The 12,684-nt window shown below is 47.1% G+C and overlaps 1 protein-coding gene across 1 annotated transcript; it reads right to left on the reverse strand.

The window, feature by feature from the left end:
• Positions 1-723: 723 nt before the first annotated feature.
• LOC132467505 (collectin-10-like) lies at positions 724-4,546 on the reverse strand. The gene is given in 6 exon segments (XM_060064831.1): positions 724-978; positions 981-1,041; positions 1,502-1,707; positions 2,076-2,171; positions 2,568-2,621; positions 4,483-4,546. Coding segments are annotated over 6 exon segments (624 nt in total). The 3' UTR covers positions 724-835.
• Between the last annotated feature and the right edge of the window lie 8,138 nt (positions 4,547-12,684).

The following is a 12,684-nucleotide window of genomic DNA, read 5'->3' on the forward strand; positions in this document are numbered from 1 at the left end:
AAAAGGCCTTCCCCCAGTGTTACTAGAATCAATACGATCTGGGGGTGTTGATCTGCTTTATTAAAACCCATGGTGTTGCTAGCCCACTGCGGAACTGTATCCCAGAGAGACGGGACTGGCTGTTTATTTTTCATTAGCGACTGTTATTCAAACATGGAGGAAAGGGCATAAAGTGGGAGGACGTGTTGCTGTTTTCGCCTCATATCAGCCACGTACACTGAAAGAGCTCTCTGTTATGGTCTATTAGGGAGAAACTGGACTTTACTCGTATTCACTTGGCCTCTTTTAATCCCTTATCAGCGTCTGTTTGTTAACAATAATTATATGTTTCTCACTTTTAAGAACACACGAAAGGAAAAATTAACACCTTTGCAATACTGCAAGAGCCAAGTTGTAGATAATCAGATCAAGGATAAAAATAAAAGATGATAACACACAAACACATTTTTTTACATTTATTTTCATGAAAATAATAACAGAGTGTGAGAACAATCCATTAAAGGTTTAATTGGTCCATGGCTTTTAAAATGTCGAGCTTGTGGGGTCAGTTGCAGTGTAAACATCACATCGAGAAAAAAGAGAGGGAAAATGGAGCAACAAACAAATCGCAGTTGGCGTGTCTACAGTTAGACGGCCATCTTGGATTCCAAAGGAGGAGCCCCCTTTGGCATCTCCGCTCATCAGTCCACTCCTCCCATCAACCTTGCGTAGCACCACCACCCCCTCCTCCACCAGCAACACCACCTCCTCCACCAGCAACACTACCACCAGCAACAGCACCACCACCAGCAACAGCACTACCACCAGCACCACCACTACCTCCACCTCCGCCTCCTCAACCAGCAGCGCCAACTCTTCTCCTGGTCTTGGGGAACTCACAGATGTAGAACATGGCGAGGTGGCAGGCCGCGGGGCCCCAGCTGCCGGTGTTGAGCAACTCCACGCAGCTGGAGCTGTTGGTGCTGCTGGGGGGCCCCTGGCGGCGAAGCCCCCCAGAGGGCTGGAGTCCGCGAAGACGTACTCCTGGGTCCTGGTGCCGTTCTGGGGACACGATGAACGTTTTTTAGAGATTCCAGAAGTTTCCAGAAGCACACTGCGGAACCACCTCAATGGAGGGCTTACATTTACATTCTCATTTATATTCATGTTATATTATATATTATATTATATTTATATGTATATGAAACATATTTATCTTTTTATTTTTATTCAGGGCATTTAACAGACAATTTTATCCAAAGTGACTCACAATAAGTAGATTTTACAGAAGAAAGAGAATCAATATATAATGCTTAAGTGCTTAAAACTATTTCACTCGGGACTCTTTCACCTAGCAGCCATGTTGGCTGTCAGCGCTAGCTCACTGGGGGGCAGTGAAGAAGGAACTGGGACCGAGATGGAAACAAGATGACTGCTTAGGGAAATGAGGCCCCATTGAAAAGTTGTGTATGCCATGATCCCTTGGGCTGGTTCTCCCGTGAGCTCTGTTTGGCATTGTCACCACGCTCCGGGCCTGCAGGCCGATGAACACGGCGGTGAGGCCTGAGCCGCTGACGTAGTCGGCCAGCAGGCGGTTGGCGTCCCTGGTCTTGGGCATGGCCAGCGCCCCGCCCCTGAGCCGACAGCTGACCAGGGCCTCCTCGAAGGCCCGGGACTCTGTCACCAGCAGGTAGTAGCGCTCCTCCATCTCCCTCAGGCCCAAGAGCACTACGGCAGGCGGAGGGGTAACAGGGGTTATTATAGGTCCCTTTTGATTCCTTCTGTGTGTACACAGTTCTACTGGTGTTCGGGTTCAAGTCCAAAGGGTCGAGAAGGGTTTGAGCGGTGCAGGTAAGTGGTGCGAGGGCACCACTGGTGTGTGGTATAAACACATGAGATGGGTTTAATTTTGTTAGGAAGAGATTATGTAACATGTCTTCTTGCTTTTATGATTTGAACTAGGTCCCAATATTTGAACAATTTATTTTGAACTAGGTCCATATATTGTCCCAGTATGACTGAATATTGAATATCATAACCTGGATAAGGCATTTGTTACCCAACATGTTCACACAAATACTGAACTTTTAATATACCGTTCTTTATAAATTTGGGAGCGTTTTGCAGTCGTCCGATGTTGCTGTCCAGCTGCCCCACCACCTTCCGGTACCTCCCACAGTCACAGGTTGTACCTGATGGGTTCAACACACAACCTCTCATCCTCTGCTCTTCACCCTTCAGACACACGGGTCATGCATTGTATCGTATCGACCACATGCTGGACTCTAGATCTTAAATGGCGTGTTTTGAACCAGGTCAGGGAGTTTTGGATCCAGAACAACAGAAGAGCAGAATCTAAACCTCATGTTCTCGCTGCTAGGGTTAGATTTGGGTTAAGCTCCATTCACAGGCCACTCCTTCTGTGCTACAACATCATGATTCATCATTGCGGCAAGCCACTAGTTTAACTCGTTTTTATGAGTGGACATGCTGCTGATAAATAATAATTCACACGTTATAGTTTTTTATTCATGCTAGTACTCTAGTTATTAATCATGACTCATTTTATTGTGTATGATTAGAATCACCAGGTTTTCCTTGTATTCCAGATGGTCCAGTCCAGCCCGTAACACCTTTCTCACCTGCAAGATAAATGAAAACACACAAAATCAGCTCAATCTAAGACCTTGTGTCGTTTTACATTGTGTCTGATGGAGACATGAAACATGGCAGTAGCTTGGTGTAGTCATTAAATGACACCACTAGATGGCAGTGCCACACCCAGAGTAGAAATAATAGTTGATGCCTGGTTTTACATAACATGACACTATCCAAGACGGCAGTTACACATTTAGGTGGTAAAACACACAAAAACGACCCTGGTTGTTTTTGTTTGAGGAAGAGACCACGTTGTACCTGAAGTGTACCTGGGCTGTAACTGTGATTTCTCCCTAACCGCCATCTGCAGACCTTTCAAACAGAGTCATATAGGCCTACAACAAGCTGAAATTCAGAATGCTGTTTTTATATGATGTAGCTGTAGCTTACCCTAACCCTGGTTTTATGAAGATGCAATAGAATGGTATTGCGCCTTTCAACCTGTAGCTGCCCCTTGGCTAGGCTATGACATAAAGGTTGGAAACGTTATTACTTAATAAGTAGAGAGAGAGAGAGAGAGAGAGAGAGAGAGAGAGAGAGAGAGAGAGAGAGAGAGAGAGAGAGAGGGAGAGAGAGAGGGAGAGAGGGAGAACGAACAACAGAGAGAACGAGAGGGACCTCCTATTAATAGAACAGAGCGGGGTGTCAACGCCAGGGAGAAGGAGAGATCGATCTAATCGCTCGGGCTTTGTCTCCCTCCAAATCTCTCCATCTTGGAGGGAGCAGCGACTCTCCTCAAGAACGTGACTAGCGTTGAGCCGGTCGTCATTCCGTAGAAAATCTGCCAGGTTGAGGTAAAGCCAGACTTATGTCAGATTTTTATATATTTAATCTTAACGTTTCACCTCACATGCGTGTGCGCAAACATGCAGTGAGTTATACTGAGCGAGAACTTCTGTGAAGGGTGAGCTTGCTCGAAGGCACTCAAACGCTGGCAGGGAAATGCGCGTGATGCGCCATGAGAGTGAGTGGAAATCCATTTAGCGCTGACCATCGTGCTGCCTCACCAGCAGAGCCGCCGGGTCAGAGACAGGGACGCTTCGCTTGAAGGATGAGTGGATGAGTTGCCAGCCGCTTGGATACCATACACTCATATACACACACCGACCAACATATGCACTCACACTGAGACACACACACACACACACACACACACACACACACACACTTCTCCTCATCCCTACCTCGTGAGTTGGTAGCCAGGTCGGCAACTTTCTGGAAGGCATCTAGGAAGGCCGCAGCAGCAAAAACTGTTGCTCTGTCAAAGAAAAGGGGAGAACATAGACAAGTTTTAAAAAAAAATCTCTTTTCCTATGTAATTCAATTAAATAAATCAACAAAGATGACTGTGTGCAGAAAAGGTCACGGTAAATGGGTACACACACACATCCATTTGCAACAAGGTCAGTGGTCTGCAATGGCTAGTTCACAGCGGTGATGACATAGGGTTGGGGTTTGCCTAGCCTGGCCCAGCTGCATGTGAGGAATCGTGTGCAGCACAAACGCATGTATGCATGTGTAGATCTACAATATAGAGCGAGTGTATAGAGAGTTTTGTTGGCTCAGTCTGTCAAAGGTTTCACAAATCTGTAACTATGTTTTATATAATGTAGGCTATAGCCTCACTGTGAAATGCCAACTTCAGCGTCGTCATTTGAAGTTTGTGTTTGAAAGTTCAGAAGCAACCAAGCTTATGTTGTGTTCGAACGGACTACGGCTAATAGATATATATGTGAACACTGGTTGTGTGTTGTCCCATGTTGCAGCTAATAAACCAGTCTAGCCAGGGCTCCACCCAACCTGTCTCCGTGAGTTCATATAAGAAGCAGAAGAGCTGCAGTGTACCCAAGGTCACATTGATGCCGTGACTCGTCGATCTCCTGCTGGACGGTGGCTTCTTCAGCGCCATCCGGGGATTCGTTTTCTACTGCTGCTCCTCTGAGTGTAATCAGGTGGACATTTTATTTGACTGTTGAGCTGTCAAAGAGCATATCGTTTTTTTCTGTTCATTTATTTTTTCAGGTGCTCTTTTGTAATTACTTTATTCCATTTTTTTGAATGTTGAATTTAATTTGTGACATAGAACATTTTACTTTTTTTTGTTGTTTTTTTCCCAATGAGTTTTAGTCAAGAGGGGTATAGCGCCCCTCGTGCCGTTGGCAGGGGGAGAGGAGTGTTGGGTTCTCCTATGTTCTTACAGTTTGGAACACCTGTGAGCGGGCGTGGTATTGTTCTGGGGGGAAATGAGGGTACCCCAGGGTTCCCCTTGATCGGTAGGGATGTGTCCCCTCCCCCAAGTCACCCTGTGGGTAATTCACATGAGCCTCAAGGCACAAGTTCTGCTCTCCCAAGCCCTGAGGCCCTTGCCAATGAGATAGTCAATCAGATGGGGGATGTAATTCAGCATGTTACTCAGAAGGTTGTACAGAACATTATAACCCAGCTCAGCCCATCTGTTAGTACCCCTTTATCCAATGCTTTCGCTTCGCCAACCAACGCTGACATGTCTTCTTCAAACATGCTTGACGCCTCTCATGTACAGCTTGTATCCCACAGAAAATTGAAAGATCCCCCATGCTTCAGAGGGGAGAGCTCTGTTTTATAAAATAAAACAGCTGGACTGTGTGTTGCAAAGATTATTCTCACACAAAACACCTACAACTAAATCGTGATTATCTCGACAGTTCTTCCCGACAGCACGAATGAAAACGCAGCCCCTTTGCTTTGCAGGAGTAGTTTGAAACACACTCTTCAGAACAGCGGTCCCCTTGGTCCGTCGTCCGCTTCAAGCCGAGAGGTCCGCGTCTGTTGCGGGAAAATAGCGTTTTAAGTTCGCCTCTCGGGTCCAGGCCGCTTGGTGTAAATCCATTGCGCAGCCGACGGAACCATATCGGGGTTTTTCTTTATGAAATAATAGTTTTAAACGAGGATAATCCGCAGTGTTTTGGACCTCGGATGGATTCCGTCCCCTCGGGTTGAACTACCTTCTCCGGCTTGTGTGTGTAGGAGAGGGAGGGGGAAGACGAGTAGAGGCAAGAGGTGAGGGACGCGGACGCGCACAGCACAGCACAGAGGCGCGTTCACGAGTTGTTACCTTGAAGTTGACATGCCTTGATCTGAAATGTAACTTCTGTTCAAGATTTAAGGATCTGTTTAGGTGGAAATAGTTTTAAAAAAAGTAAAGTAGTTTTATATAGGTACGTAGTTTTATATAGTATTAGAATATAGAGGACGAAAGAATGGTAGACTGCAGTGTTTAAACAAGTAGACGTCCGACTCATTGTACACTGATCTTAGTTGTAATCTGATTCATTTGTGATAATTATACTTTAAATTGATTGATTCAATTAAGGAAAATAAAGAGATTTAGAATAGATTCAGAATAAATGAATCGTATCTGGTTTTATATCTAATTAGGGACATCTAGTGGTGGACCTGTGTAACTATAACCAAATGTGCTCTATTAACCCGCTCGGAAATAACTCATTCCTATCTGGAACAAGATTCTAGTTTGTGGAGCTTAGGACACCAAGATATATACATACAAGATTTATACAAATAAAATTCGGTACAAGTAGTCAACATCTACCACCTCTTATAAGCTTAGAAAATAAGTTGTTTTTCCCAACATGGACCATTTTCTACAATTTACAATTTCGTATTGCCTTTAATAGCCTACTAGTCAAAACATATATTTTATAAACTGAACAAAGCATGAATGTGAGTGATTATAGGAAAGCTATATGAAACAGCGAATCGTTAATAGGTGCAAATTAAAACGTAACAAATAAATCATCGAATGATCAGTCAGTAAATAAAGATAACAATTGTGTAACTATTGGTCACCAACGCAACGTACAAAGAGCTTTGCCTTTGCACCAAATTCCTATGACACAGGGGGAGGCCGGGACTCTGTTGATTATAAATCTTCTTCAGATATAAATCACAAATCCACTTTGGATAGGTGTAGTTATTCAATAATTCTAGTTCTTTATTATAATAGCGGACGCACACGACACAAACTTTAACACCTGAACAAGGAAAGTGGGAGGGGTTTGACTCCTACAATTTCACGTTCTTTCCAGCAGGGGGCGTCCCTCGTTACCTGTAGAATGACTTGTGACTATCCCCTTCTGCTCAATGATAGAGTGGCGAAGTCACGCCCCTTCCGGTAGGGCTCATGGGACCTATGAGATCGAAAAATATGAATGGGTGTCAATGGAGAGAAAATAATTATTTTCTGGTCCCGGTCTTTATATGCCCTGGATTACACATATGTTGTTTGTGGGTTTAAAGGATCATTTTTCATGCAAAGAGTTCGACCGTTTATTGTGCAATTGTTCAGATAAAGGCTATAGAAAAAACACAACGAGAAAGGTTGAATCTCAATCCTTTGCTCGCTTCAAAATCTCAGCCCTAACCCTCGCTGTTGCGCGTTCACGCGCCGTGGAGCCATGTCCCAATACCCGTTTAAAGGTAGCTTAAGGGGTAGGGGGAGGGCTAACATCCCCTCAAAATTGAGATTTTCGATGGGCACCCTCAAAGCGCTTCAGTTCTGACTTGCTCCCACAATACCTTGCGAGAAAACGGAAAATCAAGAAATATCCTAGACAAGATGGAGGGCGAAAAGATGCGACAGGATTGGAAAAACACAAATGTAAGTGTTTTCTCTGTAATTAACTAGTAATTATTTTATTAATTATACTCTGCATACTCTGCGAAGCCCGGCCGCGGACTCTTGGAAGATCGCGGAAGTCTGTGGCCAACTTTCGTGGAAGATCGCGATAGTCCGCGGCCGACTTTCAAGGGCCGCATGACCCCGGTATTCGGCCGGAGCCCGATCTAGGGCTCTGCAGCCCGGCCATCGCCCGGGCTGCAGACCGGGCGATGGCCGGGCTGCAGACCGGGCTGCATACGACCGGGCTGGATATCATGTCGTATGATATCCAGATCTTCCATGTTCTAGTGACTCCAGGTTAAAAATAAGCTTTATACTAATATATTATATTATATTAGTAATATTCTCTAAGTAATAGTATATATACTAATATATTATATTATATTGTAATATTACATGGTTAATCAATGTATTTTTTGGCAGGACTATATTGTGTACATAGCTATTATATATTGTACATATATGGCCATATCAACCAGTTCTGGCATATAATTCCTATTTCCTTCTTATTCGTTTTCTTTCAGGACTTCGTTGAGTCCACTGCCACCAGCCTCCCCCACCTCTCCCTCATGCTCCTCCACCCCAGGCACCTCTTCCACCACCCCAGACCCCCTTCCAAGAGGAGAGTGCCAGGGGGCAGGCGAGGCATGAGGAGAGCGAGGCAAAGTTGGCGGAATGGTGGAGAAGATGTGATTCTCCACCATTCTCTCAAAAGCTGAGAGTGTGTGTGTGTGTTTGTATTTTTAGGTGTGCGTGTGTGTGTATTTTTAGATGCATGTGTGTGTATTTTTAGATGTGTGGTTCAGTGTTTCTTATTTAAATAAAGTGTTTCTTCTAAAGTGTTCTTGTTCATAACCGATTATCTAAGGGTGCACTCACACTAGGCCATCTGGCCGTGGCCGTGGCCGTTTTAGCACCTAACCGTGCTCAAATCTGCCAGTGTGAGTGTGGCCAGTCTGGCCAGGCCAGGCCAATTTGGCCACTTGGGAGAGGTGTGCTGCTACGGCACGGGCCGCTACGGTACAGATGCTAATGAGCCGACACGCGCTACGCAACCTGAGCTGGATGACGTATAGTCAATGCGACGACCACGGACATAATAAAGGCGACGAGCCTTCTTTCCCATTAAACGGTAAACATCGCGTCAAGCGGTTCAACTGTTGGTGTGTTCTCTGTGTTGTTGTCCATTGTTGTTAAAACTCTGACTGGCGGCAGACTTTATTATGGTCCATGCAGCGGACGCTTGGTGATGACGTGTTACGACGTGATGACGTATGTACAAGAGCCTTCCCTGGCCAGGCCACAGCTGCAACGGCCACGGCCAGACGGCCTAGTGTGAGTGCAGGCCAGAGAACAATGGGGCCATTTGAGCACGGTTAGGTGTGAAAACGGCCAACGGCCACGGCCAGATGGCCTAGTGTGAGTGCACCCTAATACCACCTTTAACATGTAGCTAAGTGACATTCAAAATAGAGGTATATTACGAGGGACAATGTGGTAACCCGCTCCTTGAATGAGCCGGGTTACCGGTACAAACGACGCGTTTGTGGAAGGTTAAAGCCATTCCAGGCATTTATTCACAAACACTTCAATCAACCAGGGTTCTCACAGTCTCTAGGGCCTCCGTGGGCCTCTAGGCTCTCTTGCTTCCACGAGCCCTTCCTTCCTGCCCCCGACCCGTGCTGTGCTGTGCTGTGCTGTGCCTCCTTTTAAAATGGCCCCCGTGCTTTCGGCCAGGTGTCCCCCAATCACCCTGATTGGGGTGCCGAAAGGGCTGCTCTCTCGCCGGCTGGTGGGTGGGGGTGGTACACCCCGTCCTCTACGGTACCCCGGGCCCGTCCAGGCCGGGGACCACGTGGCAGGATGCCACACTCCTCCACCCTTTGTCCAAGCCCCAGGTAGCCGAGGGACCCGCCCAGGATGGTATCTCGCCGGGGCCGGGTGTCTCCTGCGGCGCCGGCTGCGTAGTCTCCGGCAGCGTCGTCTCCGGCAGCGTCGTCTCCGGCTACCTCGTCTCCCGCCGCCTCGTCTCCCGCCGCCTCGTCTCCCGCCGCCTCGTCTCCCGCCGCCTCGTCTCCCGCCGCCTCGTCTCCCGCCGCCTCGTCTCCCGCCGCCTCGTCTCCCGCTGCGCCGGCGGCGGCTGCCTCTCCTGCCGCGGCGGCGACCGCATCTCTCCTGCCCCGGGACTCTAGTGCCGGGTCCCAAAGCCGGCGAAATATCGGGCAATCCCTCCCGATTAGGAGCGGCACGGGGAGGTTGGGTACAATCCCCGCCCGTGCCGTAAACACCCCTTGTGGTGTCCGTACGACCACATGGCAGGTCTTATAGGACCGTATGTCCCCGTGCACGCAGGCCACCTCGATGGGTTTCCCCTCCCTCCCTCCCGCCAAGTCGGGGCGGAGGAGGGTGACCACGCTGCCGGTGTCCACCATGGCCTGCGTGTCCTGGTTCATAACCCTCGCCGGGATGGTCGGACTACCAGATGTCCTCTGCGCCCAGCAGGTCGCCAGCATACAGGGCCGACCCGTCCGCCCGTCCGCGCCGGCCGGCGGCGCAGCCCCGTCCTGGCCTCGCGCTGCGGCCTTCTCTCCCGCGGCGGCGTCCCTTGCGGCAGCGGCGGCGTCCCTGGCGGCGGCGTCGGCGTCCCTGGCGGCGGCGGCGTCCCTGGCGGCGGCGGCGGCGTCCCTGGCGGCGGCGGCGTCCCTGGCGGCGGCGGCGGCGTCCCTGGCGGCGGCGGCGGCGTCCCTCGCGGCAGCGGCAGCGTCTCTTGCGGCGGCAGCAGCGTCTCTTGCGGCGGCAGCAGCGTCTCTTGCGGGGGGTCGTAGTGGGATCTTCATGCCTGCATTCTCCACCAAGTGTGGTAACCCGCTCCTTGAATGAGCCGGGTTACCGGTACAAACGACGCGTTTGTGGAAGGTTAAAGCCATTCCAGGCATTTATTCACAAACACTTCAATCAACCAGGGTTCTCACGGTCTCTAGGGCCTCCGTGGGCCTCTAGGCTCTCTTGCTTCCACGAGCCCTTCCTTCCTGCCCCCGACCCGTGCTGTGCTGTGCTGTGCCTCCTTTTAAAATGGCCCCCGTGCTTTCGGCCAGGTGTCCCCCAATCACCCTGATTGGGGTGCCGAAAGGGCTGCTCTCTCTCGCCGGCTGGTGGGTGGGGGTGGTACACCCCGTCCTCTACGGTACCCCGGGCCCGTCCAGGCCGGGGACCATGTGGCGGGATGCCACAACAAATAGTATTATTTTTTTAATTAATTAATTATAACACTTTATTTAAACATGCCAATTACAAAATATAAATACCATTTCAGGTTAAACATCTTTACAATGCGTCTTGCTCGTTGCCCGAGACAATGGCAGCCAGTCTGTCACTTGTAACATTACCAGGGGTCTGGTTATCTGCTAGGGGGCACGGGGAGGCCATGATGACGTCACAGGGTAGGGTTGTCCCATTTGGTAGGGGATCGGTTAGGGGTAGCAATGAGGGGTAGCAATGAGGGGTAGCAATGAGCAATGAGGGTTAGGGTTGAGATGTAGGGTTGAGACAGTGAGCAAAGAAACGGGATTGGGCCAAAGACTACACGGCTCGTATGTGACGTCACGCTCCCTGCGACTGGCGTGGAGAAGACCGACAATCTTCCCATCGGCATAACTGAAACTCTGCACGTGCCCCGATTTATAATGGTTTTCACCTCTTTCGATGCTTTTATCCTCCCCTTGGAAAAAGCGGTGAAGTGGGGCAGAGAGATCGCCATCTCTGTGCCGAGTTCCAAGGGCGGGTGTGGTGACGTATATCATATGCGTCGAGAGCAGCGAAGAGCTGTAGTTCACATTTCACAAAGCGGCCTCACATAAAACCTAAAATTATCAAACTTCTTCACGAACATTTTTAGTTTTCTTTGCATGAAAGATTATCATTTAAATCCACAAACAACATATGTGTAATCCAGGGCATATAAAGACTGGGACCAGAAAATAATTATTTTCTCTCCATTGACACCCATTCATATTTTTCGATCTCATAATAGAGTGGCGAAGTCACGCCCCTTCCGGTAGAGCTCATGGGACCTATTGCCGCGTTTCCACTGCAGGGTGCGGAACGGATCGGATCAAAAAAACACAGCAGCATGGAGAAATCCCGGCCTCCTGCCTTCCTCTTATTGGCTGAAGTGAGGAGACCTGCTTCTGCTGGTTTGGGCATGCCAACTCCCCCTCTTGTCCCATTACTCCACTGGCATGGGTGAGCAGGTCAGCCCCGCGTTTGACTTCTATGGCATGCAAAACATGACGCTGCAGAACACTCACACATCTCAACACCCATGATGCAACAGACCAGGGGAACCATTGGTTGGGCCCTTTTCTTTTGGATTCAACCAAGATAGTTACACAATACACTCCCTAGGAGTTGTATTTGACAGTATATTATGTAATATAAGTATTTATCATTATTATTAGTAATAGTAGTAGAATCATTAGAAGTTGTATTGGTCATAATATTAGTAGTAATAATTATTATATTAACACACATTATTTAAAATTGTATTCTTAATTACTTCATCAACAGTAAAACAATATAGTCAAAACAAATCACATATGCAGTGAAGGCCAACATCAATTAACAGCTAGTCTATAGGTATTTTAATAAATATAAAAGCATAAACTGTCTATTAGTCTTAGTGTTATTATTATTATTATTATTATTAATATTATTATTAGTAGTAGTAATAGTAGTAGTAGCAGCTGCAGTATAATGTCTACTACCACTAGTAATAATATAAGTACATAGTACTTAGTATTATGTTGATTATCATATTAATGCTGAATTAGACAGCCAAATGAATCGAGTAATAACATTGTACTTGATGTAATGCTTTATTACTGACTGATTTAACCTTAATCAGGCAATACCAATATCTCCCTGTAGGTGGAGACAATAAACCTGTCGAGTGAGTGAATGAGTAATATCTCTACCAAGACAATATTCATAAACTCTGTTGATAATATTCAGTGGGCCTGTCCATTACAGAAAACAACCAGATATTTGCCACTTATGCATGTAAAATAGAGACACATAGAGAATGATATCTTCAATGCAAACATGCACATCTTGATTGGACAATGACAAAAACATCGAGACGATATAGTTAAAAAATTAAGCCTATAATTTAAAGAATAGGCCTATTGAACAAAAATGGATGCAAAGGTAATAGATTATTGAATTACTCATTATATTATTCGATAATTCACTGGTTCAATAAAAAAATTCTACAACAGGTGTTAATAATGAAAAACTACTTTTATTTGTAGATTGTGTGTATCCGTTTGAAACCATTATTCTTTAGTTCATAGTGTGTTTGTTAATGTTAT

The sequence above is a fragment of the Gadus macrocephalus genome, chromosome 11 (genome assembly GCF_031168955.1).
Source record: "Gadus macrocephalus chromosome 11, ASM3116895v1".
NCBI classification, from domain to species: Eukaryota; Metazoa; Chordata; class Actinopteri; order Gadiformes; family Gadidae; genus Gadus; species Gadus macrocephalus.